The 25,336-nt window shown below is 38.0% G+C and overlaps 2 protein-coding genes across 3 annotated transcripts in view; both read left to right on the forward strand.

Annotated features, from left to right (window-relative positions):
* LOC131662929 (glutathione S-transferase-like) overlaps positions 1-25,336 on the forward strand; it is a 53,330-nt gene continuing 27,994 nt past the window's right edge. For both annotated transcript variants that reach the window (XM_058932934.1, XM_058932933.1), the window contains exon 1: positions 1-219. The gene's annotated coding sequence lies outside the window, so the exon portion shown is untranslated. The remainder of the gene's footprint in view (positions 220-25,336) is intronic.
* On the forward strand, positions 21,373-24,751 carry LOC131662927 (uncharacterized). Its single transcript, XM_058932929.1, has 2 exons — positions 21,373-21,488; positions 21,738-24,751. The coding sequence occupies exon 2, from the start codon at positions 21,758-21,760 to the stop codon at positions 22,940-22,942; it is 1,185 nt and encodes a 394-aa protein (XP_058788912.1). The 5' UTR covers positions 21,373-21,488; positions 21,738-21,757; the 3' UTR covers positions 22,943-24,751.

Below are 25,336 nucleotides of genomic sequence, written 5' to 3' on the forward strand. Positions count from 1 at the left end.
ACCCCAACCCTCCGAGACGAGCGCGCGCGGCTCTCCGTTTTGCCCTCGTCACACGTGACTTGCAGCACAAGCTGTCCACTCGGACCCGTCCCCCCCTTTCACCGTTTGTTTTTCTCTGGTGCCACAGTGCGACATTTATTTGTCTGTGATTAGTTGAAGTGAAGTGAACTTTAAAGACTGCTACTAGCTACTGGCAAGCCGAGTGGCTTTTCTTTTTCGGTGAGCAGACCTTTTAAGGGACTGACAGCATAACTATATTTCATTTTATTATCTTGACAGGGATTTTTTTTTATCGGGAAGACCTTTTTTTGCGAATCACAGTTATATAGTGCTCGCATGTCCTTCGGGCTTTGGAAGGAGAATTCAATAGAATCAAATATATATACATATATCTCGATGATAGTTTTGACTCTCATGCTTTACTCTCTGTGTCTCTCGCTAAATGTGAATTCACCGTTAGAGATGATTTATACTTGGAGGTGTATTTGGAGGTGCTCTGCTTTGACTTCTTGGCTGTAAGGTATAGGAGATGTAGAAGTAAAGGGTACATTGAAATGACCTCTATCTATAAGCTAACATCACACTGAATAATAGGCTCTATTCATCGCCAATGTTGCGGCAATGTCCATCGCTGTGTCGATGTTATAGCGAGCAATGTAAAGATACGAGGGATCGAATTTCTTGTTATAATTGGCAGATTATGCTTGTAGTTTTTCAATGTGAAAAAGTGCATATTAAAGTTTCATTAAAATTAAAAGTATACATCAAACTGAATGTATATTAATTATTTCGGATTATAGACCGAGTGTGGGCATCGAAAAGGTTCAGTATCTGTATAGCTGAAAGCGTGATTACGTTTTCTTTTATGCCACTGGGTACAACAGGTTACATCCACGCTAATAGCTGTCTTAAAATCCGAATGCAACAAACACATACAAACATCCACACACAGAGGTGCCTGCTAGCCTGATTCGATTTCTCTGTTATTCCAATAATTATTTTGCTGTTTCTCGCCTGCGCCTCGGTTTCCCATTTACGAGTCTTCTCAATTAGACCCGGCATTTTCCACCCAGACTGAATTTCACCGAACAGCCAGCGAGCTGGCGAGTGGGCAAAAGTAACTTCGGCATTCGTAACAGCTTTTGGGATTGAAAAGCTCCCCGGCCTTGTAGGTACATGTCTCCGACATAGGAAAGTTCAGCCAAGCATATGATCTCGGGGGCGACGCGAAAAAATAGGGCGTTTATGGGGCTTTCAAGCTGCGGGGGTACAAGTTTCCGCGCGTTAACTTCGCACTTCGCAATTTTCGTACAGATAGCTTGCGAAATTGCGAAAAACAAAAAAAAAATGTTGGCTGGCTCGCTTCTCCTTTCGGCGACGGATACGAAAATGCGACACTTCCTTTCAGAAGCACGACAAAAAAAAATCTGTCGCTCGTTCAAAGCACCGACCTCTATTTTTACGCTTGTTCTTCGACGAAGAAGTCGATAACAATTGACTTGCTAAAAATAGAGAAAACGAATGCTTGGCATTCTTCACCTTTTGTTAATGCCATGTCCGAAGGAAAAGACAGCGTATTTGATTCCGTAACGATGCTGCAAAATAGCTCTTGTAATGATATTACCAAGGTAGATGAGTTGCTAGTGCGCATCTACTTTATGACAGCGTAAATATATCTGTGTTTCTGAATGCCACATATATCTATCCTTACTTGCACTTCAGCTAATTGAAATCATTAAGGCAATTTGATTTTTGAACAAATTGTTTGTCGTCCGAGTCTATTATAAACTATTCGTTATTGAACGAGGGGATATGGATGAACTTTTGCACTTTACTAGAATGAGAAATGTTCGATTTTTTTATCGTTTGTCGATGCACGTTATATATGTTACTATGTGTACTTAATTAATGTAAGTATTTTATTTCTTCATGGACAGAGAAGATCACGAGTGTCTATAGATCATTACGTTAAATTTATATCCGTACAATGAATCTGTAAACAATAATTCTGCTAATTAAATTAGCTTAATCCACTTCGTCGTCGTTTTCTTTTACGGGAATTATCGCTAAATAAAATCCCGTCATCAGTGACGGCGACCGCTGAAAATGAAAACCTCGATGCAAAATGACAAAAAAAATGGTCTATACGCGAGCTTATTTGCATGTCGTCGTTGTAGACTGAAATGAAGTCGGAGTGCAATTACCAATGGGGTGTTGCAGAGCATTGTCGCACGCTCGGTTGAAATCGATTTCAATTTGCGCGAAAATTTCACGGTTAAAACAACTGCGCCCCGTGCATCTATGTACATCTACATACCTTCGCGTGGGATGTTTACCAGTTGCTTCTCTTGCGCCACCCCCCCCCCCCGTCCACGAAGAGTAAACGTAATGAGTTTTGCCGGATTGCATTTCTCATTCTTCCTCTCTTCTTTTTTTTTGCTGCTTGCTATTAATTCAATTTGCTGCAGATTTGATTTGGCTATTTTACCTGGAATTTGAATTGGAAAGCTCTTATTTCATTGCTCAATCGTTGTAAGAACGTTTGAATCATTTTTACAGCGTTTTCCTCGTCGCAGTAAGATAATTTATCGCCACGATAATAACGGAAGTACAAAATGGCGGAGTTCAGCGGCCTACACGAACAGTCGCTGCCTTATTTATTCACGACAAGCAGTTTGTAAAGCGCGAAAATTTTCAGAATAAATTTATTTTGCGTGGCTATTTTCATCGGTTTTGTGCATCCATCAACGCAAAGGTACATCGAGCATCCGTGCTTCTTGTATCACTTTTTAATTCGTTGAAACTCTAGCTGTCCGTGAGGCTCGATAGCCCCGGAATCTTGTGCTAAAACTTTCAGTCGCGAGAAATACGAAAAGTATGGTAATAAATGGTCTTGGATACTTCGCAAACATGATGGACCTTCTGCACAGTAGACGCAGCAACAGACGTGTTCGGTTTATCTGACGAGCCGGATCGAGGAAAAGTCAATTTTGCGAGGTGACCTATATATTGCTGACTGTCTCCGCGTCTTTTGTGAAAAAAATAAGGGTTCATTCGACAAACAGCTGCGCGCACACATTAAAAAGGCACAAAGCATACGCACACAGGCATAAAACACACCCGCGAGACTACATGTACACGTCTATACGGCTCGTTAGACGTACTCGCTGGCAAAGAGCTGGCACTCAAAGTGGAGTCGGAGATACAGGCAGAGCTGCTGCTCTGTTCGTAACGTCTAGCGCAGCCTATAGCGGGATGCTGGAGGAAAAGTGAGACTTGTTTTTTCTGTTCGAGGTGTTGCAATAACGAAGAAAATCGAGACGTTGCAATAACGAATTCGATGTGTTGCAATAACGAAGAAGGCGTTTGACGTATTAGTTCCGGCTATTTCTCTCCTATCCTTTCTTTTTTACGGAGTACTACTAAGTTGTACTTTCACTATCCTGTTAATAGCGATTATTTGGTAGACTTGGTAGGGTGTGTTTTCTTTTCAGGAAAATTTGTTACTGAAGAATGAAAGTTAAACTGTACTGAGATATATGATGAATATGATGTGGATGGGTAGGATTCTAATATAAAGCGATTTATCTAATAAAGACTGACAAAAAATGATTATATGATTTCCAAATTATTATGAAAAATTATTACATTAACTCTGATTATAAATGAAAAACTAATTTATTAATTCATTTCACAACAATATTTGGTACTTTTGTCGTTTTTTTGTCAAACAATACATTGCAAATGTCATTCTCATCTCATTATATGTAGATTTAATGGCATTACTTTTCGACGCCGCTCAAAGTCAAATCGCTTTCAGCAGTAGTTTCAACGTATCTTAACATATATGAAAGTTGGGACAAGTAATAGATGAAAAATAATTAAGTATAAAGAACAAGAGATATTCGCAAACTTTTGGTCGGTTCACCGAAACTAAATTTTTTCTGGAAGCTAAGATAACTGCTTGATAAAGATAATGAAGGAATAGCAAGTTCGGGGGTACGAGTAAGTTTCCTTAGTTGCTTCTTGACTTGTTCGTAAAGTGTGCTCATTTCAACAAGCATTTAGCGTATAAAATGAAGCTCTCCTTCGGTAGCGATTTTCATTGCTTTCTGCTTTTGTCAGATTTACACAAACGGTTAAGGTATAGAGCATGTTCGATTGTTTTTGGGAATTAATTTTGTTATACTTTGCACCGCGATACTTTTAGATGACGTTCGAAGCGCTCGATATCTTAGGAGACTCATCCCGAAAACACGATGACGGTCAAATTTATACGAAAGCAAAAGTTAGCAAGAAAAGAAAATTTACAGCACGTTTCCTTCGGTGCTAATATGCGGAATGAAAAGCTGGAAGGAATGATTTCTTCTGGACACCGGGAGAAAGAAGTTTTTTTCGTGCACTTTTGCAATTTACTCGAGTTTTTCACCGATTATACGAAGCTTTAAAATGAAAAAAGTCGTAAGCAAAGCAAAAAAAAGAATGAGCAAATGTACGAGTACAAGCCGTAGTTTCGTAATATGATAGCCTGTCCGTGTGAAAATAGGCGACTGGCACGTTGATATCTCTTTACGTCATGTTAGAAACACTTGTCGAACGAATTCGCACACTTAAAGCTCTCCCTCTCCCGAATTTGAGAGAAACATTATGTATAGCTTTGTCAATCACATACATTAAGTGTCTATATGTGGGTGTGTATGCGCGCACGAGTGAGGAGGTGTGACCTTTTCTTGTCGGCGAGCTAATAAATGGAAATAATCGATGGCCGTCAGTTGCAAATGACACATTGACTTATTTGCGATTTGTCACTCTGGAAAATACAATAATGCCTTTACTTAGCGATGCTCATTTTGACTACGGAAAAAGACACAGCTCGGTTTTTCTGGCCTCGCATTCCCACTCAAAGTGAATGTGTGAACGCGGTGTAAGTGGTGCTTTCGTAAGTTGTTCTGGTGATTTTAAAAATCGAATTTTCGAGCATTCTAAAGTTCCGAAACGATACTGTAAAAAGCACATTACATCAGCGGAGACAAACGCAGGCGCGCGAACCGTAGCGGTAAAACAATGGATAAGCGATAAAATTAAGATTGGAGAGGGTTGTAGCTGTAGAGTTCGTGTGGAAAGAGCGGTGCAAAAGCTCGCAGCGTTCACATAGAGAAAGGACGAGCGAACGCGCAAGTCTGTCTTCGCTTACAGTCTCTTTAGCTTCTGACGTCGTGGGCTCGACGGATAGCTTCGGGCACTGAAAACGCCTTATCAATCTCTCTCTCTCTCTCTTTCTCTCTCACTGTCACCTTGATCTGCTGTTGTATCTCTTGTTCTTTTTACCTATAGTGTCGCGACGAGATTCCTTTTCTCCCTTCACGACTCAGTCCTCCACGCCGGCAAAGCATCTCTTTTCAAATGAGCCTTCAACCCCATGAACAATGACTGCTTTCGTTCCGTCTTCTCTTTTGCAAATGAGCTCTATTTCGGGTTAAATTGATGATCAAGCAAGCTCTTTTTATTTTCTTTTCCTTAATGCGAGCCAGATTTTTTTTTCGGAGTACAACGGAGGAGGAAAAAAAATTTAGGAGGGTGGTGGGCAGATATTACCCAGAATGGAGAGTAATCACCAAGACTTTTACTTAGCTCCGAGGACATTGGGATACGAAGGTTATATCAAGAAATAACTCGACATTCGTCAATCACTTGTCATACAAGATAATTGCTGATTGATAAGCGTAATTTATGAAAAATATAAGAATCGCTCGCTTGGCCTGCGGTAAAAACGATTGTATCTCAGGGGTAAATGTTAAGCTCGAAAAGGTCTCTTATCTGCATAATTTTGATGTTAAAACGCACGTCGAGCAAATTAGATTAATAACCGCCGAGCGTTGGCGCGACCGGACAAGAATTAATTTTTCGAGCTTCACTTTGAAGAAAAGCCTGATTATCCGAGGCATTGTGTGTTGCGAGCGCGCGTGGAACAATTATCACGACAATCCCGTGTCGTATAAGGGTCCCCATGTACACGCACATACACACGAGCGTGCGTGCACACGCGCAGCGTGCTTGTCGCCAACAATTAGGCGGACAATTAGCGTCGTCGGAGACGAAGGTTAGCTAGACCTCGACGATGTGAAGATGCCAATCATCATCATCATCATCATCATCATCATCATCATCATCGTCGTCGTCGTCGTCGTCATCGTCGTCGTCGTTGTCGACATTGTATGTACCGTAGGCCAATCAAGCAATATGTCCACGATATTTCGTTTCTATTGCATTGTTTGATTATCTGTGCGACCTTACGGAGTCATGTATAACCGTTTACTGAAAGTCGTATAGTTTTAACGCAAATCGTTATAATATACTACGGTTGTAAAGTGCTTTCAGCTTCTAGCTTTCATCCGGATGATGCTGAAAATATTATCGACGCTCATATCGTGCTTTTATTGTAAACTTACTGTGAAATTTTACAAACAAGTGTGAGTACGTAATCTTGAAACGTTGACAGGTGACTATTCTAATAGTGAAAGAATCTGTCGATTACGTGGCTCTTGTAGAAAATAGGTGAGTTTCATAAAATCGCCCCCCTCTCCCAACTAAAAAACCACTTGTATAAATAACTCGTTATCTACAACTTTCACGTCATTGATTCTACCATCCAGAATAAAGAGAAGACTTTTCTGCAACACTTTTATCACGATTCTAAACGTATTTATTTCATCAAAATACATCGTAATTACTCTGAATAATTGCAAAAATGACAACGACAGTTCGCTATTCGTTCCCGTCTTCGAAATAAGCCGCGTACCATCTGGAAAACAAAAATTAGTTCCAAAAATTGTGTACAGCTTGCTTGCTCCCAAAATGTAAGCTGTCTATAGGGCAGTCTGCTTTATTAGCTGTCTAAGTCGCATTACTCTAATAGCAATCGTAAACCACAACAGCCGATTGATCTACCATACGCGAGAGGATATGGGCACTGTCGGTCCACAAAGTGATTATGACCTGCACCCCTTCATTTAAAAAAATCGCACACAAACTGAACGTCATCTATTTTTGCGATCTACTGTTCAGAAAGCTCACGAGAATCCGACAACGTTCTCTTATCCCAAAATCAAGCTCGAGAGAAATTTTTGGCGAGCCGTAATAATCGACGTCTCTTTTTCTTCGATAGAAAGAGAAAGAATATCCCGCATCTCCCTCTTGAAGAATTAATGCTCAGCTCGAGGTATAATGTGGCAAGCATTGATTTTATGTCAGCGCCCTACCCGCAGCGAACATATTGCACGCTGCCGACACGTACATGCTCTTTCCCTAAGTTACTTTCTTCTCTTGTCGCGAGCGAGATGTGTCGCTTTATTCCGTTCGATTGTCGGTTTACTACATATTGGATATTTTCTTAGGAGATATACGAGGCCGAAAGACAAAATAAGGGAATATATGTACGGCTTGAAGATTTTGCACATTATAGAAGATTTCCTTTTTAAATGATACAGCGAACATTTCATATTCAATGCTTTAGCTAAAACGTTTTTAAAGTAATTCACTGACTTTTGTATTTGTGAAGCTAGCGCATATACCGTTCTTGAAAATAAGGTTATCGCCAAGTTCGCGAAAATAACATTGTTTTATTCTTCTTTTTATGAAAGATGATTCCGGAAACGAGGTAGTTTACGGTATAATCGAGCTATGATGAAACTGCGTAAAAACTTTTTGGGCGCGCGCTTTTCGGAGTCGCGTAAAAATTGATATCGCCGTAAAAACCACTTCTGAAAAAGCTACGCGTGGGTTAATCAATCAAAATGGAAATTCGCGCTAATGTAAGTAATGTATGCGTGAATTAAACAGACAAGCCGAGAAAAAATAACAGGTGATCGAGCGTTCGATCAGCGCGCGATAAGACAAAAAAAATTACAATAATCGCATTACCATAATTTCGTGGTGCGAGGGGAGATGTAAATAAATTTCAACACCGACGGATAAGAAGAACAAATGCGAAGGCAATTCGTTTTGTATCGTGTTATTATTGTTGGAGATGCTCATACGTACTTCTCCATTCACTTCCACGCGCGCGCACACAAACCCATCATTCCCTTTTCATAATTCATACGCTGAATTTTTCGCATCCGTGAGATTCGAAAAGAGAAGCATTTCCTCTTTGTCTTTGATGATGTATAAGAGTCGCAGAGTCGCGGACGAAAGTTCCATTTTAAAAGCTCTTGAAAGCTAATAAGCGAGCGCGTCGAGGAAAAAGTCTTGTATATAGTTCGACGAGGGGAAAAAAAATGAAGCACTCAAAAGGTGAAGCTTCCGTCGCGAGGAAGAGATGAGCTGAGTTTTCTGCAATTTACAACGCGATTCTTCGTCTTAGCTCCCATCTTTCTCTCTCGCTCTCCCGGGGCGGATGAGATTAGATTCGCACCGGGGATAAGAATCGCAAGCTAAGTGCTGCTACTGCTCTTTCTCCCGCTTATAGGTGGACGCTTTTGCATTTTTTTTACACTCTCGCTTGTGAAAGCTTAAGACGAATTCTATAACTCTGTAATCGGTATATTCTCGAGCGTCTTACGATGGAACGGCAGCAGGAATTGTAAAAAGAATTTTTCTCTTGGTAGAACTTTAGAGAAGCATTAAATTTAAAGACCGGCTTCAGCAGGATTTTTATTTACACGTTTTTAAAGAACAGTAAAATTTATACGCTTGCTTTATCATTGTTCGCCTAAAATAGCGAGCACACCCAACTTGTCTGTTCTATCTCTCTAAATAAAATTTATTTTTGTCTGTTCTATCTCTCTAAATAAAATAAACGAGCGCGACAAAATATATAGCGCGCTTGTTAATTATTCTCTGTTGATGTCGCCTACCGTCGTTAAGAAAAAGCACATTTTGAACGATACGCAGCTCGATACGAATCAATTCGCCGTCAAACTCCCATCGGAAAGTCATGAAACAATATTTCGTCACGACCGCGCACCCATAAATCAAGCTCTCAATCCTGCAATGCAGCTCGCCGCTGAAAACTAGAAAACGATTAATCCCCGTCGATAGCAATATTGCCAAAGTTCTATCGATGCATTCAATGGCGTGCGACGAGCGCAATCTGCTAAACCCGAACACAACCGGAATGAAGATCAGCTGCACAGAAAAAGCGCATCACGGAGCTTACGTATATAGATATACAGTTCGCGGCGGTACTGTGTCAAGTGGCTCATTTACCGTGCGTCGGAGGCGTGGGCGATTCTGCGTGCGTGTGACAGCGGATTTAAAATACTTCTTTTTCTCTATCTCTCTTGTAATGGCTTATTAAAACATTTTGCCCTTTATGGATCTGCCCTTTAATGGAGAAATGCGATATTGACAAGCATCAGATATTGAGAATGTTTCGATGCGCGCTCAATCGTTATTTTTTCACTTCGCATAAACTTGACTATAATAAGATCAGAGTGTCTCGAATTATTTACTTCTGTTATAGCCGAAAGTTTCCATTCGTTCAAGCTTACTTACGAACCACGAAGCTGTGTATTGCTCACATCCCGACACGAAAATCAATTTTCAATGTAATCCCATCTCGCGGAAGTGTGAATGTTCAAAATTTATTTCCATAACTTTGATTTTCACTTGAATGAAAATAAAAGCAAACGTATCGAGTGACAACGCCAGAATTCTCGCGATCTGCATACGATTCCAGTCGAATAATTTCCTTTCGTAAAATAGATGAAAATCCTATATTTTTGTATAACATTTGCGCGATGTAAAATCTCCAGCTGCGTGAAACGCGCGCGCGAGTCTAAGCGGATTCCAACGCGCAACAGAACGAAAAAAAAGCGTAGAAAATTCGAATTGCAAATGCTCCTGGCGAAACGTTTGGTGTGTAGATTCATTTTGCGTGTATTTTGGCATTGATTATAGCGAATTTTATTCATACATATATAGCGCGATCATTAATCAGCTTACGTTATACGTGTTAGAGAGAAGAGGCTCCGGGAGAAGGAACTCCGCAGCCGCGCGGAAGGCTTCGCGGTTTGGTTTTGAGGTTCACCCGGTGCACCCAAGGATTGTTTTCGGGATTTAGCGACAACTGAGAATGAGATTTAGCCTCTGTCTCTTGCTCTCGGTTCGCGTAGACGTCGTCGGTCGCACAAGTTTACGTTTCGTTAAGCTAGTATCGGGCGCTTGATGAAAAGCCACTGAAGCTACAGCTCGAACGAACGCGCGCGCACAGTGCTCGCAGACGAGCAGTTGCTTCAATAGAAATTTCATTTCACCGAGCTACACGCCAATCGCGAACGAAGCAAGGTGAGAAGAAAGAGAGAGAGATAGAGAGAGAGAGATAGAGAGAGACAAACTCAAGCGCTAACCGCGTAACTCTCGAAACTCGCCAAGGAAGCCTATCTCTTTAGTCCTCCCACAGCTCGCCTTCCCAAGTATTAGTGGCAACGGTGGTAATGAGATTTGGGCGTAGAGGAAAATGCGCCTCGTGATATTCGTGGCTATTTCCATCTATGGTCCGAGGTTGCGTTGTATTGTCTTTCACCGTGTTTCTCTTCGCAGCTATCTTAGCGCTCGCGTCGACGTTTATCGATGCTACGTCGTACACACCAGGCAGAAGATGACGCTTTAATTATTGCACTATGTATACATGCCGACGAGGCGGTACGCGTTGATATGCACACCAGACGTAGTTGTGCTGATTAAGGAGCATCAATATATGTAGATGTTTCGGCAGATGATCAGCTGGGAAATGGGTTATTGATTTTTCAGCAATGACTTTTTCTGTTGTTGTGTCGGGTAGATACGATAACGGGTAATAGACGGGACGATGATAGCGGGTATACATATAGAAACGAGCTTCCTCTTGAGGCTGTCAACATGTGGGTACAGAAACTGTAATTTTAAATGAAAATCCAGACATTGTATTATAATATCATACGATATAATGGAAAGCTTCTTTACGGCGATTATTATTTTCTTTATAACTATTGATAATAATTTATTTTATTGTACTTTTATAATTATCATTGCAAAACATAACGCCATTAACAGTAGTTAGTCTCGATATTAGTCAGACGCAAGCCGCTATTTAATGCACTCCAAACCATCGGCTTTTTGTTGAAGCGACCACTAAATTGAAAAATAAAAAGCATGTGAATCCTCGATATTCCAAATCTATTATTCATTCTAGTTAGCTACGCACGTAAATGGCGTTCCTTTCCACGCTATTAATTCGGCTCGAGCAAAAAGCATTTTTCAATTTTTTCTACCAGAAGAAATCGTTAAAAATATTGACCAACGGCACGCGCGCGCGCACGGGAATTGTCATCGTCCGGTAGAAAAGAAAAGAGCACTCGGCGATCAGTTCTGTTACGGTCACGACGCCCCCTCCCTCCCCCCTACTCTCTTTAGGGTTTTTCATCCGAGCTACGTTTCATGCAATATGCAGTGGCTCTCCTCGCTATCTGACATTTCTTATTGCGAACTCCCAACGCTCGCATTCGCTCTGCCATGCTCTCCGGCAGTCGCCGTTCGCAGGCAAATATTTGAAATGCGTTGGGTGTATCGACGTAACGAATGAAATGCGTCGCGTAGCGCGCTGCCTACTCCAATTCCGAGCGGCATCGTACTTTATTGCGCTCGTGGTAAAAGATCTTCGGCGACAGACGCGCATTTACATTTTTACTTTTAGAAACTTCAGACCAACTGAATGCGCAAATTTTTTATTTGAAAATTATGTTGTGTTTGCAGGTATTTTACATAGATATCAGCTTATTGATACAGAGGTTTCAGGCGTAAAAGATAAATATTGAAAAAAATTTTTACTTGTCAAATATCAGTCTTTTCCTCATCGGTACATTTGATTTGTTTCGCGAAGAAATCTCGAATTTGCTCAGTATTGATAATAGCTAGTATACTTTTGATGATAATTGTATTATATGACTGATATCTCAAACCGTAAGAACTATATTTTATTCATTAAGTAAAGATGTGTAAGTTTCTTCATAATCTTAAAAAATGTCAATGTTACAGTTTCAAAAAAACTGAAAGTATTTAGAAGGATCAAAAAAAGTTTTTTTAACATTAAGGGCATTAAATGCATTTAATGCAATATTATAGATGCTGAGAGTTTTAATACGATTGCAGGTATAGTTTATTTTATCTAAACACGGCAAAATCAGCTGAAGAATTCAAAGCTAAAGACAGATTTTTAATCACATCGCCAGTATTACAATATACTTCATTTATATAACGTCAATTATAAATCTCGAGAGTAATTATATATTTTCAATTTCAATGACGGAATCATTGATTTAAAGTTCACATAGGAAAAAAATTTACGTATAACAATTCATGTTAATACACGGTGATTTTATGGAAATAAAAATAAATATTCTCTCACACTTATCGTTGTAAATGAAATTACCAACGACTTGGAAAATGTCAACAATTTGATTCTGTGTATCGATTTTACGTATAGATGAGTACATCATTTAGCTCTACGTTGTTCGATGTACTAAAAGTGTTGTTTCAGTATGCCTACTTAGAAACTATGAAAGTAATATATTCGAACTACATTCTCGTGCTTATTTGTTCACTTTTATTTTGCTATTTTGCTGTACCATGTTTTATCCGACGTCAGACTGAGCTTGTCATATTTTCTTGATACGTAGAATAGAAAGGACGCATTGCATTATCAGTAATTAAGTCTCCTGTTTGCCTGTCTTGTTAACTAGTTGTATTTTAATAAAAACAAGATCTTCCTCCTTTCCTTCCGTTATCTTTCGCATCTTATTCGTGTACTTGAAATAACCATAGGGTAGTATTATTTTCTGTATAAATGCAAAACGTATACTATGGCAGCTACGCCGAAAGCAATGTAAATTCCATTTATCTACGCGCAAATAAATCCGCTATATTGGGCCATAAAAGCAACGCTGCTGACATCCTCGTCAAGGAGATATACCTGTTCTTCCGAGTTAAGTAACAGTTAGTTCGACTGCTAATTACCATTCAAAGACACGCCAATGCCATTTCTCCTCATGAGAAAGCTGGCTATTCTTTCCCGTGCTTGCATCCGATTAATTAGGAGAGAGACGTCTTTGCTAACTAGCTTAATCGGTTATTAGCAAGTCGAGAGCTTCTATTTCCGTAAGAAGTGCTTCTCAGAGTAAACTATCGAAAGAGTATATTCGTTTTATAGGACGAACTAATAATTTGGATAATTGTACGTTTTCAAGTGAATAATTACAATGCAAGCCATAAGTTAGACTTACGATAATTGGAGGATATGTATCAATATACAGCTATTGGGAAACTCCTCAACTGTGCTAGTATGATTTTCTTCGTGTATGAATTGGAAAGATTAGCATTAGCAATACCAAAATACTTTGTTTATACTTGTTTGGAGTAATTTTATTCGTCATGAATGACGTAATAAAATAAAACACCGCTTCATCTTAGTAAATTCCATATTTGGATAATTCGGTACATTCCGAATAACATGAGGATAAAGTTTACTGAAATCACTGGTTAGACTTTTCTTCTCGAATATCACGGCATTCTACAAGGGCGCAACTGTAAAAATTCATTGTGATAAATGTTTGCGTGCAGGGTTACTAAAAAGTAACGTAAAAAAAAGAAACTGATAATAATATAACATACCCATAGATTTAAAAGGTTCTTCCGTCTGTACCAATATGTGCATAATTTCATTCAAAGTTATTTTGTTGTATGTATACTAAACATTCGTCTCTATTTTCAGGATAGTTTTTTTCGGTTATCTAACATTTTTGCTGAGAATTCGGACCCGTTTAAACGCCAAATTATTTGGATTTTTATTAGTAACCGAGAAAAATTTTCTATAAAAATTTGAAAATTCTGAACCTTGAATTGATATTGATTGGCATACACAAAATGCTATCAAACTCAAAATTATTAAATATTTCATGTGCAAATGAATTTTTATTTTTATCTATCTCAAAGTAAATTTTAATTCCAATTTTAAGCTTTTATTTCTCTATATATGTTTGAAAGATCACTAGAGGCAATTACAGAGTACTGCGTTTATATACGAGTATCTCTCACATTTTACTAGCCAATTCATCTATTTTAAAGAGATAAAATATCGAATTGGATAATAATATTGAGATAGTACGTATGATATCTGCTTTTCTTGCAAAATAGGTTGAAGTCTCGTAGCGTAAAAAATATTTTATACGCACATTTTCGATAAACGTTATATTTTTCGATGATAATTAGTATTTGTTTTTAATCCATGTCGATGAACGTTTATGTTTAGAAAGATATGAAAATTCATTGAAAGCTTACATATAATAACATAAATTTGCGTATATTGATTTGTATTAATATAAAGTTTTTTTACAAGTATGATAAAGATTATGGAACTTTTATTTGGTACTTCTAATCAAAGAAAATTGAAAGCTCAGTTGTAAGATTTCAAAATTTTATTCAATAAACGTTATATTCATACGAGAATACTATCTTGAGAATTTTTTCATTTTTATGCATATGCGAAAATGCCAAATGAAAGTATTCAAGTGATCACTTGAGGTATTTGTAAGTGCAGTTAAAACAAAACGTATTAAATACTCCCGTTTAGTTTGGTGCTGCAACAGTTCGATTCCGTACTTGGGACAACATTCAGGATAATATTGAGAAAGGGACTTCGGTTTCGCTATAAAGCATAACTTAGCTTTCGGTTGTAGATAATGAAAGTTTTATCAGAGTAAAGTGTCTAATGCATGAAAAATCATCAGCACATACTCGTGATGAAAAATTATACGTACATCGTGTGCAGTCAAGAAAAAAAATTAATAAATAAAAAAACTAGGACAAAAAAAGTGCATAAAAGCAAATAAACGATGATATACTTCGCACCGGATCTCGAGTTTGTAACTGTAATGAATGCGCAGCCGACACTTGACCCGACGGACGTCGGTTGTCGTCGTCGCCGCTATGGTGATTACGCCCGGCGGTTTTTCTTTCTTGCGTGTACGTCTCGAATCGCTGAGAGAAAAACTAAATAAAAAAGCTCTTATTTCGACTCACAAAACGTCTTTCCAAATCAATGTCTGCTTTCAGAAACTTTCGAGTTTATTTATAGGACAAGTTTATCTATAGAAGCGAAAATATTTCTTGATATTCTCTGCTGATGGTTAAAATAAGGTTTTGCAGTAAAGCAAGATTTGATCTGATAAGAGAAGCGCGCTAAAGTAGCTTGATACACAATGATAATTCGAGCAAACGAATGACGGTTAATCGACTGGTAAATTGTCCTTTTCATCTTTCGTTTTTTTTTCTTTCTCTTCTATCGTTGACAATTCGATTTTCGCATTCATCCACCTCCTTTTGTACGTCGAGATTAAGCTAACGTTCATTTTGCCGGTTCATAAATGAGGTTTTCTCACCTTCGAAGCGGAACACCGCTGGCTGCTGGTTTTCTGATTCTCAATTGACAAATCATACGAACGACCAGTCATTGTCAGCCGCATAATTAACGATTATTAAATGCAGCCAAGTTATATGTAGCAGTGAAAAACAAAAATTATAAGTGAACTGATTTGAAAGAAATAGTAAAGAAGAAAAAGTCCGATATGCACTCCACAAGGAGTGCAGTTTTGACATTGGCAAGGATTATCCCACGAGTGTTCGCATTCCTTCAGAAGGAAATTGAATCGACGCAGGTCAGATCTTCTGTATGAACAGTGTTGTGATAAAGTCTGGAAATAAGAATTGCTTAAAAAAGAAAAAGAAAAAGAAGGCAAATTTTTTTTCCCGCTTTCAATACCGAGAAAAAAAGAAAGAGAGAGAGAGAGAGAGAGAGAGAGGAGAGAGAGATAAGAAGGTCGTAGTAAATTTTCAAAAGCCAAGGACAACTCATTATACAAGAAGCGAGCCCGTTTGATACTTTGTGGCTGTACACTCTCTGACGATGATGGCAATTATCGTTGCGGTTGACGTTTTTCAAATGCCCATGTTTTCGCTGCAGCTGTCGAGCCATGTATCACTTGTTTTATATAGCGACTACGTCCACTACACAAGCGCATATTTCTTCCTCTCTTCGCGATTATAAATATCAAATTTGGACAATTTTTTAGTGAATTATTTTTTATAAATGTGCTAGCATTCTCGCAAAGTGTTAATGCGATTCATCAACGAAAAAATGAGTAATAATTCTAGACCAGTGAGTCGCAGTAACTGCACTTTGTAGCACGAGCGCGGAATTAATCGTCCGAGAGTAGTTCGACACGGCCTTTGATATCAAGGGATTTGCCGACATTGCTGCACATGGCAGATCGTTGAGAAATGAAGATGCAGTGAGCTGCATAATTTGCCAGGATACTTTAATTGTGAGTTATCAGCCTGGAATTCACTTCCTAATGATTAATTGCAAGCTACATTTTTTTGCAATATTGAAAGTATTCAAAGAAAATGTGAACGTTTTTATGTAATAGATCAAATCGAATCGTATTAGTTAACTGTAACATCAAAGTTAGTAAAGTTAGTTGAATTTTATTAGTTTTTATAATATTTATGTTTAGTGTTGCTTAATGAGTCGACTTAAATTGTAAGATAATCTATCACTTAAAATTTACCTTTCCATTCAACGCTTTTCCTCTCTCTGCAATTTTTTTTATTGCTCTTTGACCCTTGGCTTGCACGGACCTCTTTTTCCACAGTTAGTAGAGACTGGGCCTTTAGTCGAGCAGCTGCGTTGCTCTGACACGTTCTTTATTCTATATTGCGTCTACTTACTTATACTCTTCTGTGCATTTTTTCCAATAAATAACTTTTGCATCAAGCTCTTTTTATTCATTCATAATAGACGCTCAAGTAAAATCACACGCTTAAGTTATTTATAAGTGCATCCTCCAAACCCGGTTCTAAGATCTACGAGAAAGAAATAAAAGTATATTAACATACTAAGTATTGCAAATCCATTCAGCTTCTTTTACTAAACATACATAGAGTATCAAGTTTGACTTTCACGGTAATATCATAAACACGTTCCGTTTTCTTCAAATCAATTACTGTAAAACGTGTTTCGCATTAATAATCGTTAGATTTTGTAAGTATATTTTATACTCTTCATTCAAGCATCTTCATCTCCATGCCAAACGCCGAGCGAAGCGAATCAAACTGTTTTATTCTTGACTTATTTTCTCATAATTTGGTAATCGCTTATTTTAAATTAAAGTAAGTATTTGGCTATAAGCGCAATTAATTTGTTATAACAAACAGAAAATCGAGATAGTAACATGAAACAATAATAACATTTAATGTACTAAAATAATAGCCTACCAACTAAATCTACTCTTCGTGACTACTTATAACGAGTCCTTATTTAATTCACAGAATCAATTAGTTTAGTATGAGAATTTGAGGTATAAATACTGTGAATGGAAAAACTACATTTAATAGAAAGTCTGACCAAACTCGCATTACTCTACTGTAGGACTGTACAGGTATCTGAATTCAGTCGATTACAATAGCTTTCTATGTCGGTTAATCATTGCTAAGAATCACAATTCTACAGATAATTCGGCATTTGTATGTGAGATGTAATGGCAAGGGCTAACAAACAACACCCTGCCGTTATCTTGGTATGCTACGAGGCAAGTCAATGAATCGACCATTGACTATCAACAAGATCTTTTCGAAAAATTTTACAAGTACCTAGTAAGAGGTATTGTATGAAAATTGCCTAGAAAATACGAAAGAGTCTGACCAAACTTGATCTATTCTACTGTAGAATTAGCAGGTGAATAGAATAATTTTACTTTCGATTTTTACGTCAGTATGAATTACAGTTTTAGCGAACTTGACACATGCGTCATACACACACGCGCACACACACACGCACGCACACACACACACACACACACGCACACTTATATATACCATGATAAAATTATTTAATTATAAAATATTATACCTACATGAAATATATAGAATTTAATGTTATAAACCAATTATGGTCAATGTGGTATAAATAAGGGAAAACCGGTAATTATTTTTCTCTTGAGATTATTATTTTGATTATTGTTCTTTACTTTTATCATTTTTAATTTCAATTTTATTACCTTATAATATAATAACGCATCGTTAATTTGTATCAGAGAATATACCTATATACTATCGTTTTATTTCATGTTATGTCTGACTAAATTAATTTCATTCCACTGCAAAATTTACATTGATTATCCCTGCAAGTTTTCAATGCAAAATAAATCAGTAAGAAAAATATATTTAATGTAAATACATTGTTGTTGATAATTCAGATAAGTTGAAAAAAGTGAATAAGTAATAGCATATCTGAAATTATCTTCGTTTATTCTATTAAAAAGTATTAATGAAACATAGATGAGAAAAACATTTTATTTAATCTGAAAGACTCAGTTTTTTAGATAACGCAGTGACTTATCTTTTATACAGAAAATAAATAAAAGAGTTCTCACCCTTAGCTCGATAAGATATTTTGTAACAGAAATATAGAAAGATGAACAATCATTCTTGATATCAATCATTATAGCAAAGTGTAAGCACAGTTCATTTAAAACTATTTCGAAATATTATTTTTTTATTTAAAATTATACAGAAATAACTTAAGTGTACATAGTGATTTATATAGTTAATCTATTTATAACTGTTATTCTGTTATTAAGATATCTTTAATCAACTTTTAGTGAACAATGTATTTCTTTTCGAAACAATGTTTCTCTAATTAACGGACTTTAAACTTCTAGCGCACAAACTTCTAGAGAAATATGATAAATATGCTTTAAACTTGTGAGATGATCGACTTTGTTTTTAAAAAAGTTCTTTTATATTAAGAATGCAATTCGTTTCAGATAAACTTACAAAAAATCATCAATGATGACTTAACCGTTTGTGTCGTGTTTGATTACATTCATTGTATCCAGCGAAAGTCAAAATTGGAAATCGAACAAAGTGAACTACATACCGTTATTACAGAATAGTAGCATGAGTTTCGGATCTGGCCTCGATCCAAATCATCTTCTTGTCGCCAAGTGTACTGTTATCTTAGGAAATTTGCATATATCTATCAAGCGAATAAAAAAAATAATGCAATAAATCTCGTTGCAACCACACTAATAGAAGGCTTCACACTACTTGCAGCCAAGCAACTGATAAAAACTTAACTAATATTGCTTTTTCCCGATTGGAGTAACCAATGGGATACACCATCCATTGATAAAATCGCACTCATCGAAACGGATAACTGTGTAATCTTGAACAGTGCAATCTATCCAGCAAAGTTCGACTAAGAGTTGATTTATCCTGCAGTAAAGGTAGAAGCATGCTGTCAGAGCTACGACATAAATGGTGATAAGATTGATGCACACCAAGACTTGTCTGGAATTTATCACACCACCAGAGTGTAACCAGTTTTGCGAAAGGCTCAATCTAAAGGTTTGCTCGTGTACGATGCAATGTCGGTAAAATCTGGACTAAGTTACATCATTGATGGTAAAAGTAGGCTGGTCTCTAAATGAACGCTGCCAAGTTCGTCGTATTTGTCGACGGCCGTCGACGACGAGCGATCGTTGACTGTCCGCGGTACTCTCCAGGTCGTCCGCGAAGTGATCGAATGAGCGCAATACGATATAATCGGAATTTAAGGCGAGAGTTAAGCTGCCAAATCATTTCTTCGACTACGGAGGTTCGTAATTTGAAAGATAACGGCATTGTATGCTTTACGCTCAACCACAAGTATCAATTGGCTGTGGCTGAGATAAGACCGGACAGGCCTCCTCTCATTTAGTAGTATCCGATATTTTCACAATATTTATCGTTTTTTGATTATGGACGTCGACAAACGCCTTGGCCGATTCATGTTTATCCGAGAATACGATAGCAGCGGTAGGCGTCCTTTGGATATTCAACGATTTCATCTGCCAAGCCAACCAAATCGAAGCTTCATTGACAAAGATATGCAGCTCAACTTGAATGAATTGAACAGTTCATTCGTTTATTATAAGAAAGTCATTGTATTAACAATTATTTACTACACAGTGACGAAGCCCCGTGGGAATGATCGAGATGAGCGTGCGCGCAGTTATTTACAATGCAAATGATAAAAGCGGGGATCAAGGCGACTTGTCGTAGAAACGTCGGGCAGATCAGCTCCGACCAATCAATGAAAACTGTTTGACTCTTACGATTCTTCTTCCAAATACTACTCACTCGTCAATTTATCAAAGGCTACCATTGCTACGTGACTAAATGAGGTTGGATCACGAATGTCGCAATAGTGTTGATAATTCGCTTCTTCGAAAGACATTGCTACACCCACCAATTAAAACCGGATGACCCTCTATCTTACTACGCTTTCTCTTTGCCATTAGTAGAATTATCATTTTCATCATCGCCGTATATAATACTAATAGCGTGATAAATTTCGTGAGCATGTCGTTGAGCCAATAAGAGTTGGAATATTCGGAAGTTGAAATCTGCCTTTTGCGCGTATGGATTATTGCGCTCTGAAGAATGATTCTCGAAGTCGATACCTTGCACTTTAGCAACTTCACGTCAGATTACATAAAATTTCTCGATGGTGCTCGAATTCGATGGAAACTAATTTTCGTCGTACAAGCACTCGACGCGAGGATACAGAGAGAAAAAAAGAGAGAAGAGAAAGACAAGCATAGCTACACGTACGCATGTTGTAAGTTCGATAAGCAAAATGAAGGAACGGAAGTCGCGTGATATCTGCGCCAGATATATAAATTATCGCATCTGGACGAGAAGGGGATGCGACGTGTTGCCAAACTTGACCCCTTCAATACGATCTCCTCTCTTTTGTTTTGTAAACTGCATTGATTGCAATGTTTCGAAATGAGACAAACTGCCGGCCATATTTCATATTCTTTATCAGGTGTTACGATAAATTGTGGTTGTTTTGATTCTAATAAATTTCTTACTGACAAACATATTTACAATTGGTTCTTTTGTGCTATATTAACGCCCCACTTGTCGATTTATACCTATTATATTTTCTAGTAGAAACGTTGAAACGTTCTGTTTACATAATTTGGCATTTGAGCAATTTATATAGGCTTGCCCACTTAGTAAAAGTCACGACTTATCACTTGGAATCCCTAGTAAGTAGAGTTGAGTAATTACACAATTTTTTCCCTCCGTAATATCAGTCGAGTGCGTGACTATACGTACACTCTCTTCAATGACGCACTATATACTCTTCGCTGCGTAGAAACCCGAACTTGTGAAATCATTCTTCGTATCATGCAATTTCAAGACACGAGAGCATTCGAGCTGTGTGAATTAATCGTCTATATAAATTAATCTCTTTCTCCCACTTACAACCAGTTCCGAATCGTACGTTTTCACGAACAGTTCCGTTTTAGCAGTCCTAACAAACGCTTTGCCACGCAGTGTGTGTTCCGTATTTTTGTTTACAACCTTTACAAACAAACTGCATAGTAGCATCCATCTAACAAGTAAGATATTTATTTTACTTTGTTTATCCACCTCTTTTCATAACGTGTTTTGAATGTCGCATTACCTTCGTGAATTTTTGTGTCTTGTCACTTATCTTCGAGTGTGAATATTTTCGTTCGATTTTTATTTTCCTTGCAAAATTCAATGAAAACCCAATTTGTTCATGGTATTTTTTATTTCGTACTCCACTCTCAATCGACTGATGAAAAAACCACAACATCTTTCAAATAAAAACCATTCAATTGCAGATTTGGCAAAAGCAACAACAATGAATCGATTATTGATCGTTTGTTTAACAATCGTCTCAGCGGTGCAAAGTCAACATTTAAGCTCAATGATACAATTGCCATTATTGGAGAGCAGCCATGTAAAGCTCGAAAATGGCATCGACCCGAACCACCTGCTGGTCATCGAGTGCATAAACTCAAACAAAGCGGTAGAGCTGGAGTGCACCGTAACAATTCACCTGACGGATAATTCAACTGACATCTGCTCGTTGACCCTCGCAGCTAAAGAAGACATGGATGACATTGAGTTATTGTCCATTCATCAGCTCAGCGACAACAAAGTGATGATCGTGTGGGGCGACTTCGAGCCGCGCAGAGGCAGCTTGTCGTACTATCAGTCGATCTTCTACATCAAGCGCATCACCATCGTCGAGATGAGCACGTGCGCCTCAGTGAAAACTCTGCTGCATCGTTATTTCCTCGGGTCTCGTCGCCGCTTACAGGCGGTAGTGCCGTTCGCCGAAGGCTTCGACGCGGTCGTCACTTGCCAACCCTACTACGAGAACTGCTCGTCGACGCGCGAGAGCTACGACTCGTCCGGCAACGAGTTGGGTGAAGTCGAGGCGCTGCCCGTTCAACTGGAGCACATATCAGCCCTGGCGGTCTCCAGGGAAGATCGCTCGGCCGGCATTTTCATCTATGGCACCAGCGACGACCTCAACACCAACGTCAGCCACGTGGCGGCGGGCAGCGTGAAGAGGTCGCTGAGCCTCCGCACGGACATTCGGCAAGCCGTGAGCCACGCCGACGGCGAGGGCTCCCTGGCGATCTGTGGCCGAGTGGTCGGCAAGCCCAGATTCATCGAGTGCACGCACTACGACGCCACGACGAACAAGGTGGTCGAGTACCGGACGAGTCTGCCCGGCTACGTCGACGTCGTGGGCGTGCGTCGCTTGAGAAACGGCAGTCTGCTGCTGCTGGCGATCGACGACAACGAGATAATGCTCGCGGTGATGGGCAAAGACCGGCACGTCACCTTTGCGGTGCCGATCGATTGGCGCGCCACGACGGGAAAGTGTCGAGTAAGGGGCTTCAATGAGAAAGAGGCGAACTTTGGTTTCGTTTGCGAGACGCACGTCGAGGGCAAACGTAGCCTCGTTACGCAGATGTTCGCGCTGCCGGCTAAGCTTCGCGAGAACCAGGGCGAAAACTCAACGGAAACCTGACGCGGCTTGCTTCAAGGTTGCTAGGAGCAAGCCTGCCGTTATTTATTGTCAACTGTAACGATGAGCGACCTGTGTCGGTGTAACGTACATTTTGCTACTGCATACCCGCATAACAGCGGATAGTTCGCACGTAACGCAGCTCGATGAGTTCTTGAGCATTTCGATTTCTAGCGATCAAATAATTATTTATTGTCTCATTGTCATCTTCTTGTAAAAGGAAGTATCTCGCCTCTCAAATATGAAAACATGTTATTGACGTGCCTGCCATCAAAATAATTCTTAGAAAAATAATTGCGAGTCTAAGTAATTACAGATAAAGCTAGAGAAATACGTAAATTAAAAGAGAATAGTCATAAAGTATTTATTTATTTTTATATATTATAGGGAAACATTGACGTAGCAAACTTGTGAGTATTTTGAAGCTTCACAGTTTTGTAAGAAATGCTTCCTGATAACTATGTGCATCGTATTAGTACGTTAGTTTAAAAAGTAATTATTTTCTCACTATTGCAAGTATCTATTATATGTATTTCAACTAGTCAAAGTATTATTAAGTTATCACTGTTCTTCGTACGATGTAAAAGCTATTTAAATCCATGTGCATTATCGTAGTTTCTAGCAAATAAAAGCTCCGATGCACTGGTAAGAATCTGAATTCATCGCTTATTTTCCCTTTAAAATTTGCATTGATGTCAATTCATTTGTCTGATAAGACTGACTGATCGACCGGCTAATGTTTGTACACACATGAAATTTACTGATATCAGACAAGTGCTCTCCATAGATGTTTATGTCGAGTTTTATGTCCTGATGCTGCTGTCAGCAATGCACAATCGCCATAAGAGAAAAATATCGATCCGAAACACGCGTCCAACGGCTGCTACGCAAAATTACGAAATTGATAGCATATGAGATGAAAACAGATCGTTTAAGTTTCAATCAAATGGGCAAGCTGAAAGCTCAGGACTCATCAAAATAAATCAGCAAACGAGTATATACAAAGTTTGACATAACACAATTGTTTGATTAGTCATCTATAATTGACTGAAAAGTGAGTTTTTCACTGGCTGCGTACGGATTCATAGTCTGACTCGCCTTGTTCATCGACGCGTAAGCTTAACCAAGATCCCGCTCCCCTACTTCCAGATAAAAACTCAACTTGTTAGTTGATACTTAACATTTCTACTTGCAATTTTTGCTTTCATCGCGTCGTAAAGATTGAGTCAGTTAGAAAACTATATCGTAAAAATATAAAAAACTTCATCCCAAAAATTTGCTCGATAAATAAATGGCTAACGGCACAGGAGGTAAATGTTCTCATAAGATTCGTAGATAAAATAAGGATTTACAAAGCGATATTGAATACACGAGGCTTGTATATGGAAATAATTTAATGGAAATGAGCAAATTCCCCAAACTTTTGAAATTTGTTATAAAAACAAAAATTCTTTTCAAAGCACAGCTTTTAAAATCTTCTTTTCTCTCGAAGTTAGCTTTGAATAGCATTAGAAAATATGAATTCATGATTTTTTCAAAATCTTTTCTTGAAAAACAGCATGAATAATCTAAACTTAACATTTTTTTTCAAATAGATATTAGATTATTATAATTTTTGTAATTGCGTTCAACCAGTCGACGCCATGAATATGCAATTTAAATATTGTTCGAAACGTAAATAAATAGATTAAACAGAAATTGGCTTGGAGTTAAACATCAATCAGAAAAGTATTTTTCTTGTGTCGATAAAAAAACACCTCTTTTTAATATGGAGGGCTCACTGACTATGCTAACTACAAAAGTCTGAAACTCAGAGTATTTATAAGGCACAGAAATAAAAAAATTATGTTAGATTGATATTTTGGACTAGAATACGTTCTAATTATTTATATATGAGTTATAGAAAACTTTTTTTGTAAAAAAAAAATTTATGATATTTTCGATGTTTTATAAAATGAGTAACACTACTATTTGTATTTTTTATTTTTTGCGTGATAGAAGTACATTCTTGAAGCTCATTTATTTCAATAACATATTAAGGTACTTACAAAAAAATTTTGAAATTATTTGTCCAAAACTTTTTTTTACAATACTAAGAAACAAATTTTTGTAACGAGCTACCATTTAAATTTTTGAAGAAATCATACATATTATAACTTCATAACTATAATCGATGGTCCAAAATTAGCTAGTGAAGCTTATTGATCATCATTTTTCCTACAAAAAGCCATTTTCAAATTTCGATTTGCCTTTATTATAGCACGATTATCATGAAGTAACTAGAATTTTTTAAGTTTTGGGGATTTGCTCCAATATTCAATCTTTTTAAGGCTTCTTATAGTCGTAAAAATAATATAGTCTTAACTTCCTTTATTAGATGGTAGTTCTATGCTCGTT

The sequence above is a fragment of the Phymastichus coffea genome, unplaced genomic scaffold (assembly GCF_024137745.1).
Source record: "Phymastichus coffea isolate CEN01 unplaced genomic scaffold, Cenicafe_Pcof_1.1 PCOF00028, whole genome shotgun sequence".
In the NCBI taxonomy this organism is placed as follows: Eukaryota; Metazoa; Arthropoda; class Insecta; order Hymenoptera; family Eulophidae; genus Phymastichus; species Phymastichus coffea.

What these genes read in the sequence shown, in the direction of transcription:
- LOC131662927 (XM_058932929.1), top strand. Translation starts at nt 21,758, where the DNA reads ATGAATCGATTATTGATCGTTTGTTTAACAATCGTCTCAGCGGTGCAA.